The 18,949-nt window shown below is 47.1% G+C and overlaps 3 protein-coding genes and 1 long non-coding RNA gene across 6 annotated transcripts in view; 1 reads left to right on the forward strand and 3 right to left on the reverse strand.

Moving 5' to 3' along the window:
• crppa (CDP-L-ribitol pyrophosphorylase A) overlaps nt 1-8,406 on the reverse strand; it is a 41,165-nt gene extending 32,759 nt beyond the window's left edge. For all 3 annotated transcript variants that reach the window (XM_068323990.1, XM_068323991.1, XM_068323989.1), the window contains exons 1-3: nt 7,504-8,406; nt 6,307-6,571; nt 1,569-1,718 (exon numbers count right to left, since the gene is read on the reverse strand). In XM_068323990.1, coding sequence (XP_068180091.1) covers nt 1,569-1,718; nt 6,307-6,571; nt 7,504-7,754 — 666 coding nt within the window. In that variant the 5' untranslated portion in view covers nt 7,755-8,406. The remainder of the gene's footprint in view (nt 1-1,568; nt 1,719-6,306; nt 6,572-7,503) is intronic.
• On the forward strand, nt 3,484-5,601 carry LOC137601666 (uncharacterized). The gene is made up of 3 exons (XR_011037082.1): nt 3,484-3,765; nt 4,995-5,031; nt 5,190-5,601. It is a non-coding gene; the product is annotated as an uncharacterized lncRNA (long non-coding RNA).
• A 118-nt stretch (nt 8,407-8,524) lies between the features above and the next one.
• On the reverse strand, nt 8,525-10,619 carry sostdc1a (sclerostin domain containing 1a). Its single transcript, XM_068323992.1, has 2 exons — nt 10,338-10,619; nt 8,525-9,739 (listed from the first exon to the last, which is right to left on the reverse strand). The coding sequence occupies exons 1-2, from the start codon at nt 10,546-10,548 to the stop codon at nt 9,291-9,293; spliced, it is 660 nt and encodes a 219-aa protein (XP_068180093.1). The 5' UTR covers nt 10,549-10,619; the 3' UTR covers nt 8,525-9,290.
• Nucleotides 10,620-14,160: 3,541 nt separating this feature from the next.
• Nucleotides 14,161-18,702, reverse strand: ankmy2a (ankyrin repeat and MYND domain containing 2a). Its single transcript, XM_068323528.1, has 10 exons — nt 18,518-18,702; nt 18,078-18,142; nt 17,463-17,601; nt 17,287-17,385; nt 16,464-16,624; nt 16,174-16,388; nt 15,617-15,752; nt 15,406-15,534; nt 15,173-15,302; nt 14,161-14,884 (listed from the first exon to the last, which is right to left on the reverse strand). The coding sequence occupies exons 1-10, from the start codon at nt 18,582-18,584 to the stop codon at nt 14,769-14,771; spliced, it is 1,257 nt and encodes a 418-aa protein (XP_068179629.1). The 5' UTR covers nt 18,585-18,702; the 3' UTR covers nt 14,161-14,768.
• Between the last annotated feature and the right edge of the window lie 247 nt (nt 18,703-18,949).

Genomic DNA, 18,949 nt, shown 5'->3' on the forward strand with positions numbered 1-18,949 from the left:
TTCACCAGATAGTTGCTCAGCTTGTCCGTCTGCCACTACGTGATCTGTTTGCAGTTGGTTTGTCTGACATTTTTGCTGGCAACAGCTGCAAACATTACAGAGAGCAGTGTGACTAAAACAGAACAGCGCTGGAGGCCAATAATGAAGATTAAAGCAGCTTCAAACCAAACCAATGAAAAAGTACAAGGGAGTTTGTACCCAAACCCAACCGGCTGGACAGACTACTTTAATTTAGCCAGCCACATCTTATTGTGTGTGTTTGTGTAATTGCGTCTTACATCCTGAACGGGGTTTAAGTCTGCTTAGGTTACGTCACGTTTAATGTTTTTCATTCATATCTGACACGTTTGGAGATACTCGCGTCACACGGGTGACATCGGGGTTTGAATTGTGGCGATGAGCTCATTTTGTTTCCACCGTCGTGGAGACTACAAAGACCAACCGGTGCTACCTGAGATTGTACCTGGGTAATATTTTACCAAGCTAGAAAAGAGAGGGGTCTTTTATTCCGGGGACCCTGGAACAGAAGAGAAAAATTACTGCAGAAGTTTTCTCGCAGTCTTGAGGTAATTTAACCTTTGGCATTTTTTCGCGGTACAAAAGCTCTCGCTGGGGACTGGATAAAGTGTCCTCCCTTTGTCTTTTCCGCCCTAAGTTCTTCTGCTCTCAATGGATGTCAAGATACAAATGTGAAGCTGGCGGAGATGTCCTACAGTCCTAACCTGACACTTCCCCCGATCTTTTGAAAGGCTGAAGAGGAGAAGAACACCGGGAGGAGGAAGGTGGGGGACAAACTCTTAATCAACCCCAAACTTCTTTTTTTTGTTGTTTTTTTTCCTCCAGCCACCTCAACAGTTCTTGACACCGCCGCCCAAATGTGAGCTCATTCAGGGAACGACGAAGGCCAAAGCCAACAGAGCTCTCCAATCAATCTAAGGATCCATATGTGCCAGGTATAAAAATAACTGCAGACAAGCACGGCTCCAATTGGAGGCATGCTTTAGCTCTTAGCTCAGTTTGCATGGCGCTATCTGAAGAATCATCCAATGGAGTCACGCTTGAAGTGGAGCGTCTGAGAAATAAATAAGGTCGACTTTCTGCAACTTCAGTTTCGCCCTAAATTGGTTTGGATCGTCCTGCCAAGCCTTAGCAGTCGGCCTCGGCTTCCAGGGAAGAATCAACACATGGAGCGCTAACGTCAGCAGAAACGTTCTTTCCATCTTTCAGGTGCGTGTATTAAAACACACTCACTGCTGAGACTATTAATCCCAATCCACCTAAATGTGCCATTTCATTTCAGGGCGCTTTCACCACTTTTCCAACGGAAGCTTCCTTCACTTTTGTTCCATCGTCTGAATCTGCGGCGGCGCAGCAGAACGCGTTAGCATTAGCGTTTCTTTCCCATACGTGTTAGCGATAGCGCCGACGCCACGTGGAGTTTTTAAGACTTCCAACCGTGCAGGTTTTTTTTTTTGGTTTTTTTATATACTGGTTTGATCCCCGAAGGGAAATTAAGAACGCATTAAGAGTTTGTCTATCGTGTTGGAGGTAAACTGATCGGACGCTACCCTCTGATAGGCTCGATAGATGACGTCGTAGGTGAACCCCTGAGGCATCTCGCTGGCTCTGTACTTGGCTCGCTCCAGGGAATGGTCCAGGTAGCCCTCAGATGTGGTGGCTATCACCGTGGAAACCAGAGGTCGTATAGCACCGGCGGCCTGAAATAAAATAAGGGTTTAAATAGTTGTTTTCAATAAAGTAAAAGAATTTAAAAGAATAGATGAATTATGAGGAATTTTTGCTCACAAAGCTTTTAAAAGTATCACAGTCCATAAAATCTGACATTAGAAATGTTATTTAAGACTTTAATCTTAGCTTTCATCACAACGTTTGGTGAAAAAGCAGAACAAAAAGGTTTAAAAGCAAATTGCATGTAAATATAGAGGAGAATAAAAATGAAAAGGACGCCAGACTGAACTGCTTGAACGTGTATTGATGATGTGGTAATCCTCCTCGTTTGTCAACGATGATAAAAGTTGAATGAAAAGAAGAATGAAATCCAATACGAGGAGAGAACACAGCCAACGTTACAATGTGATGGTCGTGTGTTCGCCCCAAAGTGTCTGGAAAAAAGATGGGTGGATGCAATATCTGTCCAGAGATTAGACAGTCTGCCAGACGTGGCAACCACCCCGTTTCAGCGACGATAAGAGTTCGAAGTGTGAAATTAAATATGACAAGACGACAAAAGACAAAAATGATTCTGACGTCGTCAGTTTTGGCTTCAACCTCCTTTAGAAAGAAAACAGGAACATTTTCCTGACAACAGAACTGTGGACAATTAAGAGGGAATTCTAATGAGTGCTGCCTTTCACATGTGTTACATAGATAGATAGGTGTAGATAGATAGGTAGGTGTAGATAGATAGGTGTAGATAGATAGGTGTAGATAGATAGGTAGGTGTAGATAGATAGGTGTAGATAGATAGGTGTAGATAGATAGGTAGGTGTAGATAGATAGGTGTAGATAGATAGGTGTAGATAGATAGGTAGGTGTAGATAGGTAGGTGTAGATAGATAGGTGTAGATAGATAGGTGTAGATAGGTAGGTGTAGATAGATGGGTGTAGATAGATAGGTGTAGATAGGTAGGTGTAGATAGATGGGTGTAGATAGATAGGTGTAGGTAGGTGTAGATAGGTGCAGACAGATGTAGATAGATATGTGTAGATAGATGGATAAGTGTAGATAGGTATTTGTATCCATCTACACTTAGATAGATATATTTATACACACATAGATATTGCGTATGTAGGTGCAGACAGATAGGTAGGTGTAGATAGAAAGATGTATATATATAGGTGTAGATGTAAATAGATAGATGTGTAGATGGGTGTGGACAGACAGGCACAGACCAAAAGGTTAAAAAAAAAAAAAAAGTGAGTGAAAAGAATATTTGGATATAGTTCTATATCCATACTTATATCTGTTGATGCAGTTTATGCACAATTTACAAAAAAAAAAAGCTGAATCACGTAATTCCGAAAGAATCCTGGATCGACATCGTCGTGACGCTGAGCCCTCCTCACATCAACATCACCACGAAGCAGATAAAGACTGAGCTGCTGTACGCGAGGAAAAGTGTCCGTCGCTTCGGCCAAACAATCCCGACAGCGCTTCAGTCACAACTGCATATTTGAGAGACAAAGTAGTTTCCTGATCAAACTTCATGGAGTCAGCCGTCACTTCAGAACCCAACAATAAATCCATCTTATCCCTACATCTGGAGCGCATGCTGCTCCCGCCGCCTCTCGCTGGGAGTCAAGATATTCAACATTTTTGGGATGATGGTGTTAGAATACCTCCATTGCGCGGTGGCGAGCGCGTACGGGCGATCGTCTGCTTAATGAAAGGAAAGCAAACACGTGTTGTGTGTGTTTCACACGCTGTTAGAATCAAAATTAATCTGCGGTGTCTCGGCGGTGACGGGCGCTCTGCCATGAGCGCGAACGCTGGCGAGATAATGAAGACCAGACTGCCTGCTGCGAAAGTTCATCACCAAGCACACGCTCAGAGACACATCATAAACGTTGGCCCGGTGTCAGGGAGCGCTTGATTCTCTTCACAGCCTGAGCGACCCGAGTCTCCACTCGGCCATGAATCACCACGAGGCCGACCTGCTCCCACGTTTTCCATCCGTCACCGAGGAAATAAACGATACCAGCGGGAGCCATGGATCCGTCGCCTGCCCTGTGTGCGAGCTGGAGGTGCGACTGGAGGAACTGTTTGTCTTCTTTTTGGTCGGAATCCGTCTGGAAAAACTCACGTTGTTGTGTTTTGATGTTTGGTCTGTTTTTATTCGTGCTGACTGGTGAAAAATTGACCACAAAGCACACAAACAAAAGTCACGCGCCGCTGTCGCCCCACCAGGTGGAAGGCCTTGATTTGTAGCTCCAGCTAACCATGATGGATGTGTTTACTCCAGACGCTGTAATCGACCTTCTCTAGTTCTCTGCTTAAATGACAAGGAGGGGAGAGGAATGAGCGACAGGGGTGATTTGATTAGCAGCGCCGGGTATCCAAGAAAGAAGAACTGCTGGCATTCTGGGTAGTTTCCTCTTTGAGGACGGATTAAGATCTGACTCTCTCTTGGAAATAGACACAACCTGCCTTTATGAGCGACTGGAAACACTGACGGTCCCTGAAGGTTTAACAGCCAAAGCTTTGGAGATAAATTATAAACCTTCCCAAGATGCAACTTCTGCTTAAAGCCAATAACTCAACAACAGGGAATAACGTAATACACCTGCCCATTTTTGAAATGTAATGGGCCAATAATGTAATAACATTTGGTTTGGTTATTACTAACTCTAACCCCAACCCCTAATTATTGCATTGTTAACCAAAAGTCCCTACCGTTAACCCCCAATTATTACATCATTAGCAAAAAGTCCTGAACCCTAACCCTCAACTCTAACCCCTAATTATTACGTCATAGCTAAAGGTCCCTAACCCTAACCTCTAACCCTGATCCCTAACTATTAGGTTATTAGCCAACAATTATCAGCTGTTATTACGTTATCGGCTGTTATTACGTTATCGGTTGTTATTACGTTATCGGTTGTTATTACGTTATCGGCTGTTATTACGTTATCGGCTGTTATTACGTTACCGGCTGTTACTACGTTATCAGCTGTTATTACGTTACCAGCTGTTATTACGTTATCAGCTGTTATTACGTTACCAGCTGTTATTACGTTACCAGCTGTTATTACGTTATCAGCTGTTATTACGTTACCAGCTGTTATTACGTTACCAGCTGTTATTACGTTATCGGCTGTTATTACGTTACCAGCTGTTATTACGTTACCAGCTGTTATTACGTTATCGGTAGTTATTGTTTTATCGGCTCCGTCAGACATTCCAGTAGATTTTGTTTGCTGTGAACAAAAGTCTATTTCCACTGATTGCTCTTGTCTACTTGATTTTGTTGCAGACATCATTTCCACGCGCTGCCGACGGTCAGAGAGAAGGTAAAACACACATCTGTACATTAAAGCCTAAAACAAAGAGACGTTTCATGTTTTTATTGAGTCGTCTTATGAGTCGAGCGTTTCCGATAAGATTCAAACAAAGAAATATGTCTTTTCTTCATCCTCATGTTTTCCATTTTTCCGCCTGTAAATTTCAGGAGCGAACCAGATGCTTCTTTTTACCCCCCCAGCTTGAGACGACCCCAAACCAGAAAGAGAAGGAGTTAGCATCCGCTATCGGCTAATTCAAAGGAGAACACAGCATGAGGTTTCAACTCTGACCTTTCAAACAGAGAAAACGGATATACAGTAGAGAGTCTTCATCATAGAACGACCTCCAGAGGGAGGAAGAGTCTGGATACGACATCAGTGAGACCGGATCTGGTTCTTTACCACGTGTTGGCGGATGGATACGACATCAGTGAGACCGGATCTCGTTGTTTACCACGTGTTGGCGGATGGATACGACATCAGTGAGACCGGATCTCGTTCTTTACCACGTGTTGGCGGATGGATACGACATCAGTGAGACCGGATCTCGTTCTTTACCGCGTGTTGGCGGATGGATACGACATCAGTGAGACCGGATCTCGTTCTTTACCACGTGTTGGCGGATGGATACGACATCAGTGAGACCGGATCTCGTTCTTTACCACGTGTTGGCGGATGGATACAACATCAGTGAGACCGGATCTCGTTCTTTACCACGTGTTGGCGGATGGATACGACATCAGTGAGACCGGATCTCGTTCTTTACCGCGTGTTGGCGGATGGATACGACATCAGTGAGACCGGATCTCGTTCTTTACCGCGTGTTGGCGGATGGATACGACATCAGTGAGACCGGGTCTCGTTCTTTACCGCGTGTTGGCGGATAGATACGACATCAGTGAGACCGGATCTCGTTCTTTACCACGTGTTGGCGGATGGATACGACATCAGTGAGACCGGATCTCGTTCTTTACCACGTGTTGGCGGATGGATACGACATCAGTGAGACCGGATCTCGTTCTTTACCGCGTGTTGGCGGATGGATACGACATCAGTGAGACCGGATCTCGTTCTTTACCGCGTGTTGGCGGATGGATACGACATCAGTGAGACCGGATCTCGTTCTTTACCACGTGTTGGCGGATGGATACGACATCAGTGAGACCGGATCTCGTTCTTTACCACGTGTTGGCGGATGGATACGACATCAGTGAGACCGGATAATAATGAAATCTTGTGTTTGGTAAAAAAAGACAAAGACCATGTGTTTTTTCTCAAACTGACCCCCTGCTCCTCGGCAGCCGTGGCGATCTCGTAGAGGAAGTCCTCCTCCACAAACGGCCTCACGGCGTCGTGGATGATGACCACCTTCGGTTTGCCGTCCTCCCCGTCGCCCAGAGCCACGACCCCGTTCCGTATGGACCTGTGGCGGGTGGAGCCTCCTGGGACCACACCCACCTTCCTGTGACGGAACCGCTGGATGATGTCCGTCATCAGGTCCAGATGTTCTTCAGCAACGACCACCACGATGCGCTGGATCCACGACACCCTGAAGACGAGAGGATCCACTCAGGACACAACCGGAACACGACGCCCACCGACGGCCGTCTGTAGTTTAAATTAGGACTAATAATAAGTGTATTAATAAAATTAATACACTCATAATAGTTCACTTGTTGAGAAAAAAATCTGCTAAATGTTCACATGGTTTGCATTGAATTATAAATAAGTGATTGAAAGAGACATGAAGAAAATAGATCTACAGAATAAAGTCATGGAGTGAAAAATATGACGCCTCCAGAGGATTCTATCACTAGAATAATTTTTATTTAAGTACTTTATACTTAGTAAACTGGAATAATGACAGTAGTACCATTTCAAAATATTTCTTTCAGTGTGAATTCCTCACTGGAGCCTCCCCTGACCCAGACAGGAAGACATTTCTTCTAGAATTATTCTTAATATTACCCTACAAACCACTGCCTATAAACATTTACGGCTTCAGCAGCCTGATCATTTGTGATCTCCATGGAAAGTTTTCTTTAAAATGGGAAAATCTTATACTTTGCTTTTTTAGAAGGCAAAGAAAAGAGATTGTTATTATTATTATTATTATAACCATAAATGTAACTATAATAAGCAAAAACCTGCATTTAACCATTTTTATCATACTTTGGCATCAGTGAAACAAAAGGCTTCAAAAAATGTAAACGTCTGTTTTATAACAAATAAACAAATAAGAATAATTAGTACCAGATGTAAATTATTTTAATGTGTGTAAAATTTTTGCATTTTACCCCCTGATAATTATAAAATAATCATTGCACGTTCTTTTAATGTGGTTTTTGGTTATGAAATAAACATTTTTTAAACAGGAAGTTGAAGTTCTACTTCCTGTTCGGGGCGTGACGTCATCCCCACAGACGGGGGGCTTCACCATATTTGGTCCTACTTTTATTAATTGTTATTAAATACTCCCACCTCTCGAAGGCCTGGATCGTGTAGCTGATCAACGGCCGTCCCAGGAACGAGCAGAACTGTTTGGGCGTCTGGAGCCCGGTTCTCTCCCCGGTGCCGCCGGCAGGAAGCACCACCGACACCGGGAAGTCGATGCTGCGTCTAGCCGGCTCTGGAGCGCTATCCCCGGCTGCGCTGGTTGGGAAAGTCCCGGGATGAGCGGGCCTGTCGCGCTCCCCGTCACGGCCCTCCACGTTCTGGCGGCTCGCCTCCATCGTCTCACCGGCGGGGGGGGGAGGTCACGACACGCCGCTCACATTCCCCGAAGCACCGGGAAGGAAGCTGGAAAACCGTCAATTTATAATTTAATGGCGCACTTCCGGTGGATCCTTTCAAAATAAACACTGAGGCTCACTCAGCTTTAAAGGGAGTGAGAACGAATTAAACACGTGGACACTTCAAGTCCTAGTAAAGAGTTACTACAATATTTATTACTCCCCGGGTTTATTCTTCTGAAGCTCTAGCTGTCAGGAGACACTTGTAATCCCTTGAGCATCAAAATAATTTGTTCCTACAAGATAAAATCTGTATTTCTCCTCCCTAATCATGCAAAAATTAATTATTTCCCATCTAACAGACAGGACTTAATTTATTTTGGGTCTGCATCCAGATAAAGAGGCAGAATTTAAACCTTGTCCTATAATTTCTCAGCTAATAATCCCTAAATAAAGATGTTTAAAACACCCTGTTCATTTATTGTGTTGATATCTCAGAGTGGAGCTCATGTAATGTAGTGAAGATATAGATGAAATCTGAATCAATGAGGACTATTTAGTGCTTTTGGATGGGGATCCAGATCTGCTGCATGGAAGACTTTTACTGTTCTGCCTTGGAGAAGCAAGAATGTAAACTCTAGAGTCATTCTAACAGTTTATTTAAAAGTATTTCAGTAACTTATCTGCAATGTCAACTAACATATTCATGTCCAATAAATCTTAATGTGCAAACAAATAATCACAGCTAAGGAAGGTCGACTCAGCAGACATTGTTTTAAAGATTATTTTATTTGTCAAAATGCATTTTCCACATAGGGGTCTAAAGAAGGAATTAAGTCTTACCCGGCTTTCGGAAATTTTTCTTATTTTTGAGCTGCTGAAATGTCTTCAACTACGTCTGTTGTAAATTAATCTGGAATAAACTCATCATGACTTTGACACTGGTCCGACGGTGAGACATGAAACCTGGTGAGGCGTCTGCTAAGTGTGTGATAACTAAGTGATATTTATTTCATATAAAGTTATTACAAGACAAACTGGTTAAAAGCTTTTTCCGCTTAAGCGAACTCCTAATATATGAAGCCACAGGAAATATATTACATCATAAATCTTACATAGTAAAATTTTATATACATGGCCATACATTAAAGGACAGGTAAGGCTCTGATATTTGTACACATATTTAAATCAGGTTGTTTGTTACTGGTGTTGGTTCCTACAGCGCAGATCTCCACCTGTATGGGTGATGGATAAAGGAACAGAAGCACGTCTGGATTAAGACTGGATTAAGTCTGGATTAAGTCGTTTGCTCGCGGCTCCAGAGAACTCAGCGAATCAAAACCCGGTTCTGCTCCCGGTGTCTCAAACCCAACTGGGTTCAAACGTAAAGGAAAGTCTTTGAAGGCGTTCTCCGTGGCGGTGAGGAACCAGCGTCACCTGGAACCCGGTCCGGGCCGCGCCCAGACGTAATCCACTGTTCTGGACACGGCGTCCAAATTTCAGCAACCCCCCGGCGGTCTGGCGTCCGGACGGCCCTCAGGGCTCCGCTTCGTGCCAGTTCTCGCTCATCCGGCTCTTCCCCAGCCTCCTCTTGCTCTTGGACTTGTGTTTGTGGAGGAGCGGGGGCGGCGCCAGGAGCCCCGGCTGCTCGAACTTGGCCCCCGATTCGTTGTGCTGCCTGGAGTACCTCTTGCACTTGCAGGACGTTACCACGGTGATCTTGTAGGTTCTGCTGCTGCCGTCCTGACACTGCAGCTGGATGCGCTGGGTGCGGGTTTTGTCGTTGACGCATCGCCAGTCCTGGTTGTTGCTACGGCGACTCCACAGCTTCCTGCCGTGGGCGCCCCCGATCCAGTTGTGGAGCATCTGGGCTGGGAGACACTCCCCGGTGCACACCAGCTCCTTGATGGGGTTGATGCTGGTGCAGTGGCCGTCGGAGATGTACTTGGTGGACCTCAGCTCCCTGCAGCCGATCTGACTCCGTTCTGAGGAGAGAGAGAACAGGACCGGTGAGAACCTGCAGGGGGGTCGGGTTTAAGAGCAGGTGGTGGTCGGACCCCCAGTAGGGGGGTCGTCCCTCTAAGACAGGAGACACGTTCTCTGGTGTTCTAAAGACACTGATCCAGTCAGAACCTCAGGCTGCAGGTAGACTTTTAGAGACTTAAGTTTCTATTCTACAGCTGCAGGATTATTAAATCTGGGTTTAATTGAGCCAGATGTTTAAAACTCCCTTGTTGGTCTTAAACCCATCAACAGTTTTTGACTCTATGAGCAAATAAATGAAGACGGATGAGTTTAGAATTAGAAAAGAAATGACCTTTAATGATCCCCCCGGGGGAAATTACTTCTAGGATGAAATATTTTGATGATCTTGATTAAATTTTGATGAAATGAGATAAACAAGAAGGTAAAAAGTTAAAAATCACTTTCATCTGGAGGAGCTGGGAGGTCTCAAAAAGTTCTGGTTCTCATAAGTTCTGGTGCATAAAAAGGACTGAAAGTCAGACACACACACACACACACACACACACACACATACACACACACACACACACACACACACACACACACAGCATCACCCACCTCCTCTGTCGTGCGCCCCCGCCGCGTTGGCCGCTCCTCTCCCGCCGTTCCGCGCCCGGTTCAGGGTGACGTTCGGCTGCGCCTCCGGTACCGGCGCGCCCCCGGGGGGGAACAGCTGCTCCGTGGCGTCGTTCTTGAACGGCTGGCAGCTCCTCAGGAGGACGAGGAGGACCACCAGGGAGGGGCAGGACTCGGACGCGCTCAGGTGCATGGCGGCTCGGGTTGGGGGGGTAAGGGGGGGTTCGGATGCGGATCCAGGCGGGAGGCGCGCTGCTGATGGACCGGGAGCGCGTGCGGTCGGTGCTTTTATACCGACGGTCCGCCTCGAGATTTTGGCAGCTTCTCAGGTGCGTCTCCGTCCGGAGGATCTGATTGGTCGGAGGGGATTTTAATGCTTCTCTTGGCTCCGCCCAGCGCTTTTTACTCTGGGGAGCTCGGGACGCGTAATGATGATGATGATGATGATGATGATGATGATGATGATGATGATGATGATGGTGATGGTGGTGGGGGGGTGATAGGGTTACATGTCTGAGTCAGCGGTTCGTTGACATGTGGTGTGAGGTTTGGTCCCCCTCCAGCGGTGTTACATCAGTCCGTTCATGAAACACAACAGAGTCCAGAAATAAAAATGTGTATTTTTTTATTTTTCCCATTGATTCCACATCTTCACTTTAAGGGACTCGAACCCAGAACCTCCTTCCTGTGAGAAAAAAATTCATCCGAACCTCTTGAGTTTCACAGCTAAGCAGAAACATCCTTCATTAATATTATTAAACCCCCCCTGGGGAGAATTCTTTTTTATTATTTGGTCTTGGATCCAACTTTTAAACCACATCTGCACAAAACTGTTGAGTTCTTCTCACTGTCGAGGAGTTCTGGTTTCATTCTGCTAATGAAACCAACAAACATGACACCAGAACCTTCCTGGCGGCCAAAAACTCGACTTAAAAGAAGAGTTTATTATTAAGGAAGGACTTTTCTGTGCTCAATAAAAATAATCTAATCAAGACAAATTGAAGAAAAAAGCTTTTTTATTTTAGCGTAAACGGTTCGAGTCTCGACCGAAACACCTGACGAAGCTCCGTCCGCTTCCTGTCTACCCAGAACCCAACTGGGTCTTTCTGGGATATGTTGTTCTGAATATGAACCCTGTTGGACCCGGATCCGGGCATCAGCTGCTCTTTACGAGTCGCCGTCTCGGGCGGCGATGGAGAATTAAATCCGACACGTGTTCACAGCTGGAGGCCTCACGGTTTCGGCTTCTCTTTGGGCGTTCCCCACCTCGTGTTTTCAGGCGCTCGTTGCGGCGGCGATTGAAACCCGATACCGTCTGACTTGTAATTCGCCGTCTTCCTCCCTCGGCCTCCTCTTCAGTCCTCCAACCACCGCAGAGCCCAGACTAACTGGAGTCTTTGTGCGACCCCCCGACCCCGGGCTCGTCTTACCGCTCCGACAAAGACGCTAATTGGCGCTCATGAGGAGGAAAGCTGACACGGACGTCAGCGCTGGGTTTTCAGGGATGAGGTCCTTCCTGGGGAGTCGGACCGGGACGCTCCTTTTCTCCTGGGGAGGAAACACCTGATCCCATCACCGCTGGACGGCGGAGTTTTTGCATCGTCAAACGCTGTATTTATTTAGTTCCACGTTTAGTTTATGTAAGAAGTTTCTCGTCTCTCTGAGGCGAGGCGATAAAAGAACAGCGCGGCTAAAATTACGTTTTCTTGCTCCGGAATTTTGTCCTCTTGGTTCCAAAGAAATTAAATCTTAATAAAGCAAACAAACTGTAAACAGTTTGTTGGACATGGTGCTGATGTTGGGGTTTGGATGTCGACACAAAACCCAGCCGACACGTGGGAGCCAGACTTGAACGCTAGCGTCCGTGCTAAGCTAACGCTTAGCAGCGATTAGCGGCCAAACGGGAGCAAATCCCTGGAACAAAGAATACTAGAGGAATGAAAGCTTTCCTTTAAAAAAAAAGATGAAGCTGTTGTTATTCACTTTCCGTACTGCTTCCTCTACTTTCGAGGGTCACGGGGGTTGCTGGAGTCCATCCAAGAGGACTTAGGGGCATGACGCTCCGGACACATCCCAAAAGTTATATTTTATTTAATAATTTTGATGTCTTTGACATAAGTACTGATCAGTTGAACTGAAGCCTGAACATAGTGAATAATTCATCTGTACCACATCCACTGGGATTAAACAGTGTTCCTAAAATTGCATCTGTTTCTGTGTTTGTTGTATTTTCTTGAACGTGAACCAGTCGGATGTGAACTCAAGCCTTCAAACAAACGCTTCCATCCCGACTCGGGTCTTTGAGTCTCCGGGCGGATGAACGCGGCCTCTCATTAAAGGCAGTGTGTGTTTTAGTTTCCTCTGTCCTCAAACACTTCACGAGTCTGTTTACGCTGCGACGCCCCTCGGAGCGCCTTCCGAGGCCGGCCTGGAAAGTGAAAACGCTTTTGTCTCCTCGCTGTGAAAAGAAACAGAACGCCGGGACACGCCCCGCCCTCCCTCGGCGTCGACCGGAGGACTCCGGGTTACCCCTGACCCTCATGGGAAATGAAAGGTGGTCGGGTTAAGAGCACACTGACAAGCAGATTGCTGAGGAGTGTGTGTGTAATGAGGAAGCGCCCAGATGGGTTTGAGGGGAGGTGTGGCGAGGGCAACCGGGGGTGGGGGGGGGTAACAAGTGGAATCCACAACACCTGGAGCAAAGCCAGGAGGGAACAGGGTTCAGCAAACATCCCAACCAAAGACCAACAAGGGATGAAGGGCTGGGTCCCATTCTGGTGTTAACCCCGAGACAGAACCAAAGTCCATCCGACACCGTTAGCGCTGCTAAAAGCTAACAAGATAGTCTACATAGTCCAGCCAATCCTTTAAGGAGCTTTAAACCACACATAAACCTTTGGTGCCTCCGGTAGTCCAGCTGGTGCCCCTGGTGGTCTGGGCCTCGTACCTCTGGTGGTCCAGAACCGGCCCGGGACCCAATAAAGTCCAGAGGGGTAAATCCTAAATTATATTTACCTCGAACCTCCAGAGGTTTGAAGGAACTCTCAATGTTCTGGTTTCCCAAGAAGCTTCAATCGAGCTAACAGTTATGACGGGTTCTAACGTGTCTGTCCTGAAGGTCCAGATGGTTTTTACTCTCACAAACTCAAGTATGTTGAAGCATCAGCAGCAACGGGATCCTGCTAGACTGGGCTTTGGGTTGAGCTCCTATTTGACCCCTTCCACCGCTAACCTGCTACTGACCACCAACCACATCCTCTTGTCTCCATCATGTTCAGTGTTCACAATCGAGACGTGTCTAATAGCGGTTAGCTTGTTCAAACGCCATGACTTACATCCTTGTCTTAAAGATAAGCTAACCTGCTAACTTCCTGTTCTCTACAGAAACAGGCGAGTCGCTTCTTCTCAAACACTTACATTCACCAGGGCCTATTTAAATAAGGTGAACGTCCGCCCCCTGGTGGTCGTTTTCTGCCATTGCAGTGAAATGATGCGCTTATCAACCTTTCCCTTCTCCTTTCGGGTAATCAATACTAACTTTAAAAAGAGAAACCTCATGCCTGAAAGACAAACATACAGAACGTTTTTCCAAAAAGAGAAGTTAATATTTTTTTAATTTGATGTGATTTTAAGTTAGACAGACTTAAATTTACTCTAACTCCTCAAAAAAAAATGAAAATGAAATGATCAATTCTGTTCAAATTGTTCCAGAAAAGAAAAATCACAGAATATCAACAGTTTTAACAAACAGTAGAATCCTGTTTGAGATGAAGTGCTGTGGGAAATAAAGAGAAAACTCTGCATGACGGATTGATTCTTTATTTCACGTGATCAGCTCCAGTCGTTCGACGCGTAGGGAGGACGAACCTCAACATTCAGTCGTCACGGACACCAAATCACGTGACGTCGTTCGCCACACGCTACCAACACGCTCGTCTTTACCTCCACTAGATTTAAAAATAGACATTTTTGGTCGTCATTGTTGTGCAGCCACACTTTCCACTCCCCATGAGGTACAAACAGCAGCCCCAATAACTAATCAATCATATTGCTAACAAACAACGGCTCTGATTGGCTACAGAGTCACCTCATTTCTGCTTGGGTTGCTACGGTTACTTAAGGCAGAATTAAATTCTCTTCACACATTACCCACAATTCCTCTGAGTGACCTCTACCACCACGTTACGCAACTGTCCCCCGATGGAGACGACACCACCTGAAAATATTATCAAAAATGAAAAAAAGACAAAAACACGGCCGCCGCGGCTCGCGCCGTCCCATCATGCCTCTGGGTCTCCCCGCCCTCGGGACGGCCTCGCGCCGGTAATAAATAGGAATGTTTCACCAGTTCTCTGGCGTCGTGTCAGCGCCAGGCTGCTCGCCGGGGGGGCGTGGCTTCCTCCCAGGCGCTCCTCAGTTGTCAGTGGAGGCGGGGTTTGAGGTGTCTGCCGCCGAGTCGACGGGGGCGACCACGCCCTCCTCCTCCACCGAGAGCTCCTGCATGGCCTCCTGCACCTCCTCGGCCTCCACTGAAACACAGACGAGCAGGTGGAGGTGTGTCGACCCGTCAGGACATTCAAATAAACTTTATTTACACGGGACAAAACCAACAAGCAAACAAACGGTTTGACGTTACCAGCATACTGCTAACAAAGTTGATATATGATTTCATGTGTCCTGTGGGGACAAATAAAGTTTTTTGAATTGAACTGAAAAAAGGTTGAGTTCGTTCCTCCTACTGGCCCGATCAGACTGGTTCCCAGCCACCACTGGGGGCAGGAGCCCCCGCTGACGTCAGGAGCTCCTGGTTTCCTCACCTTTGCTGTGCTGCAGCCTCATCCTGGCAGACTCCGCCTCCTGCTTCTCGCGCTGCGTTTGGAGCGTCTTGCAGACCTTCTTGTGGGTGAACCAGTGCATCTTCTGGCAGGGCTGGCCGCAGTAGATCACCTGACGCAGAGACCAGACCCCCCCCGAGTTCAAACCCACCAATGAGGGAACAAACAAACGTCCAAACCGGGTTTGTTGAATCCAAGCTAAACGCGCCGCTCACCATCTTGCAGGCTGAGCACCTCTTCTCGGCCCCCTTTTCCCCGCAGGAGGTGCAGAACTCTGCGTCCATGAAGCCCACCTGCCCCGTGATGGCCTGGGTCAGGACCGACAGCGCCGTGGGGTCGTTGCCCTGAAACGAGGGGAGGTCAAACGGATCAGGCAATGGGTCGCGGCTCGTCGACCTCCTGGACATTCTGGGGGGACGGACTCACGATCTCCACGGGGGCGATGCTCCGCACCAGCTGCTGCAGCAGGGTGGCGTCGCAGTAGGGGAACTTCCTGATGCACTCGCGGATGAACTTCTCCTGGTAGACGGGGAAGCCGTCCTCGTCCCGGCCCTTCAGCAGGCTGCAGGGGGGTCAGCAGGACAGTTAGGACGCCCCGAACGGTCTGAGGGTTAAAAACAAACTCTAAACCTACTTTTTAGCTCGGCTGTAAACTAAAAATGTATTTTGTAAAATTATTATTTTTAACCTTTTATTCTGGATCTCAATTGAATCTTTTTTTTTTATTACGGATTTATTTTACATTTTAGTCGAACCTTTAATTTTATTTAATTTATTTAATTAATTTAATTTTACTTTTATTTACTGAATTTTAATCTATAGTCACCTTTTATCTCCACATTTCTTGTGTCTATTGTTTTTACGTAAAGCACTTCAGGTTACTCATTTTGTATGAAAATCACTTTATAAATAAAGTTCGATTGATTGATTGATTGATTGATTGATTGATTGGTGACTCCAGGCTGTTGGGGTGATCCTCCCACCTCCTGACCAGGCCCTCCAGCTGGTCCTCGCGGTCCCTCAGGAAGGAGCAGCACTTCCCCAGCAGACAGCTGATGTAGTGCATCTTCATGGCGAGCACCTCGTTCATGTCCTGCTGCTTGATGCAGCGCTCACAGATCAGCTCCATCACGCGGCGACACTTGTCCAGCGCCCCCGCCTCGGCCAGGAGGGGGTTCTCCCTCACCAGCAGCACCATCTGTGGGGCGACAGCAGACGCTCAGCCTGGGGGTCCCCTCGTTTTACCGCCACCGCCGCCGCCGCCGCGCCCCACCTTGACTGGGTTGAGGTTGGTGCTCATGATGACTTTGTGGAGGGGGCCGGCCAGCTTGGGGGGCAGCTTGGGCTCCTTCTCCAGACCCTGAGGCCGCGTGAAGTAATCCAGCCGGGAGCGGGAGAAGAAGTTGTTGATGACGGTGACGCAGTCGTGCTGACCTGAGGGGGGGGGGTGAGGGTGTTTACGTCAGTCGTTGCTAAGCGACGGATAATGAGATGATGTAACAAGCAGATATTGGGCCAATCAAACCACTAATAGAGCAGGTAGTCCTCAACATACGAACACACGATTGTCCTACAGTCCCCTTCTACCAGAACGTCTCTCTGATGACAACTGATCCTGACCCACAGGAACTCCTCCCTCCTGTTTCCCCACTCCAAAGGTGAGCTACATGCTACGTGCTACATACTAAAGTACCATGGATCTCATATTTTTCTGTCCATTTTTGGTGAAAACTGATGTTTAATCCAAACCAAACTGACATTACTTTGGTATTTGGAGTAGTAATCACATTACCTTAGAGTAGTAATGACATTACTTCAGTACTACAGAGTAGTAATCACATTACCTTAGAGTAGTAATGACATTACTTCAGTACTACAGAGTAGTAATCACATTACCTTAGAGTAGTAATGACATTACTTCAGTACTACAGAGTAATAATCACATTTAAATTACCTCAAATGGTGATTACAGATTAAAGTTTAAACAATGACTTCTGAACCACCTCTAGGAACCAGTTGTGTTCATATGTTGAGGACTACCTGCATCAGTAAATACACGCGTCAGAACACGTGACGGGTCACGTTTCAACACACACCGACGAAAGCGGCCATCTGTGCGGCCGTCCTCCCGACGGAGTTCACCACGTCAGTCTCCGCCCCCGCGTCCAGCATCATCCAGGTGATGTCCGTCTTCCCTACGGGGGGAGGAGGAACGAGTCTCAGATTGTTTTGATTTAAATGTTTCGGCGGCGGCGATGAGAACTATCCTCACCTGACAGGCCGGCGAACATCAGCGCCGTGTATCCGTGTTCGTGTTGGTTACAGTTGACATCGGCCCCGTGCTGCAGCAGCAGTCTGCACATGTCTGCTTTTCCTTTATAGGCAGCGTGCATCAGGGGGGTCATCCCATACTGGGGGTGGGGGGGCAAAAAAAGATGATAAAACTTCTATCAACATTTTGCATGAACACAAATACGTCTGACCAACACCTGACTGTGACAGGTGGACAAACGTGAAGGACCATCAGCAGAACCCTCCAGTCCCACACAGGTGACACCAAACCAAAGGAGCGTGTTCGGACACGCCTCCATCCCTTTCATCTCCTCCAGAACTCAACGCCGACACCCAAACAGCCTCATCTTCACGTTTGAACCGTAAAACATCCAAACCTCTTCAATGACAGCAGCTTTTTGAGCTGAAGTGATTCTCAGAGGTAAATGTTTGAATGTTGGGTCATCTTGGATGTGTCACAACCTGATGAAGTTCTCCAACCTCTTCATTATGGGTGGTGGTGGTGGGGGGGGGGGGCATGTCAGCTTCAGATGACTGCTGGGGTCATCTTTTAGGGTGAAATCCAAGCTAGAACAATGGAGAACAGATACTTCACCTCATCCAGACAGTTGACTCGGACATCCCTGCAGCCCAGCAGCCTGGAGGCCTCCCGGACGTCCCCTACAACAACACCCGGTTCTGTCAGCAGCTCCAGTGACCACATCCAACGCGTTACACCCACACTACCACACGACACACACTCAGCCACCTGTCACACCTGTGAGCCCACTGACGACACCATCACAACACGTGTCACCCTGTAAACACAGGTGGGCAGCAAGCTAGCAGGTTAGCATCCTGGTGCAGACGTTAGCAGCCGAGCGCTAGTTAGGGACTAACTAACATGTTAACCACCTTTAACCCGTGTCTATCTTCATGCTGCAGCCGCAGACCAGTGCAGCTGAATGTTTAATCGTGTTATGACGTTAATTTACTCAGAATCCGTCCGAGCATCAGCAGCACCCTGAGGAGATTAGCGTTAGCCGCGTGGTTTACCTGTGGAGATCACCTCAAACAGCTCCTTCTCGCTCGGGGACAGGTGTCCCTTCTGAGAGGTCGACATGGTGATGTCAAAACAAGTTCTTCAAAGTCCAACAGTACTGGTTCAGACACAAAAAGTTCCCGGGGAAATCGCAGTCTTTCCGTGATTCCAGCGGACTGCAGGAAGCCTAGCTAGTGGTGTGACGGGCAGCAGGGAGGAACCACTGGGGCCGTCTGGGGGGGTGGCGACCGGTGAAAAATAAGGTCCTGACACGAACACCTCAGGTACATATTTAAAAACACAAATTTAAATAAGCGTCATTTATATTCACAATATATCATAGATAAGCTAATGATTCGACGTTAGAAGACGGATCTGAGCCACATGGTAAAGACCGACCCCCTACTGTGACCGGACACGATGGGTTCGACCCAAATCTAGAAGCT

Source organism: Antennarius striatus, chromosome 9 (assembly GCF_040054535.1).
Source record: "Antennarius striatus isolate MH-2024 chromosome 9, ASM4005453v1, whole genome shotgun sequence".
Lineage (NCBI taxonomy): Eukaryota > Metazoa > Chordata > Actinopteri > Lophiiformes > Antennariidae > Antennarius > Antennarius striatus.

Coding starts and splice junctions, on each gene's coding strand:
- sostdc1a (XM_068323992.1), bottom strand. CDS start 10,548: ATGCACCTGAGCGCGTCCGAGTCCTGCCCCTCCCTGGTGGTCCTCCTC. Junction 9,740..10,337: donor GGGGGCGCACGACAGAGGAG/GTGGGTGATGCT, acceptor CTCTCTCCTCAG/AACGGAGTCAGATCGGCTGC.
- ankmy2a (XM_068323528.1), bottom strand. CDS start 18,584: ATGTCGACCTCTCAGAAGGGACACCTGTCCCCGAGCGAGAAGGAGCTG. Junction 17,386..17,462: donor GATGTTCGCCGGCCTGTCAG/GTGAGGATAGTT, acceptor CTCCCCCCGTAG/GGAAGACGGACATCACCTGG. Junction 16,625..17,286: donor ACAGATGGCCGCTTTCGTCG/GTGTGTGTTGAA, acceptor CCCCCCCCTCAG/GTCAGCACGACTGCGTCACC.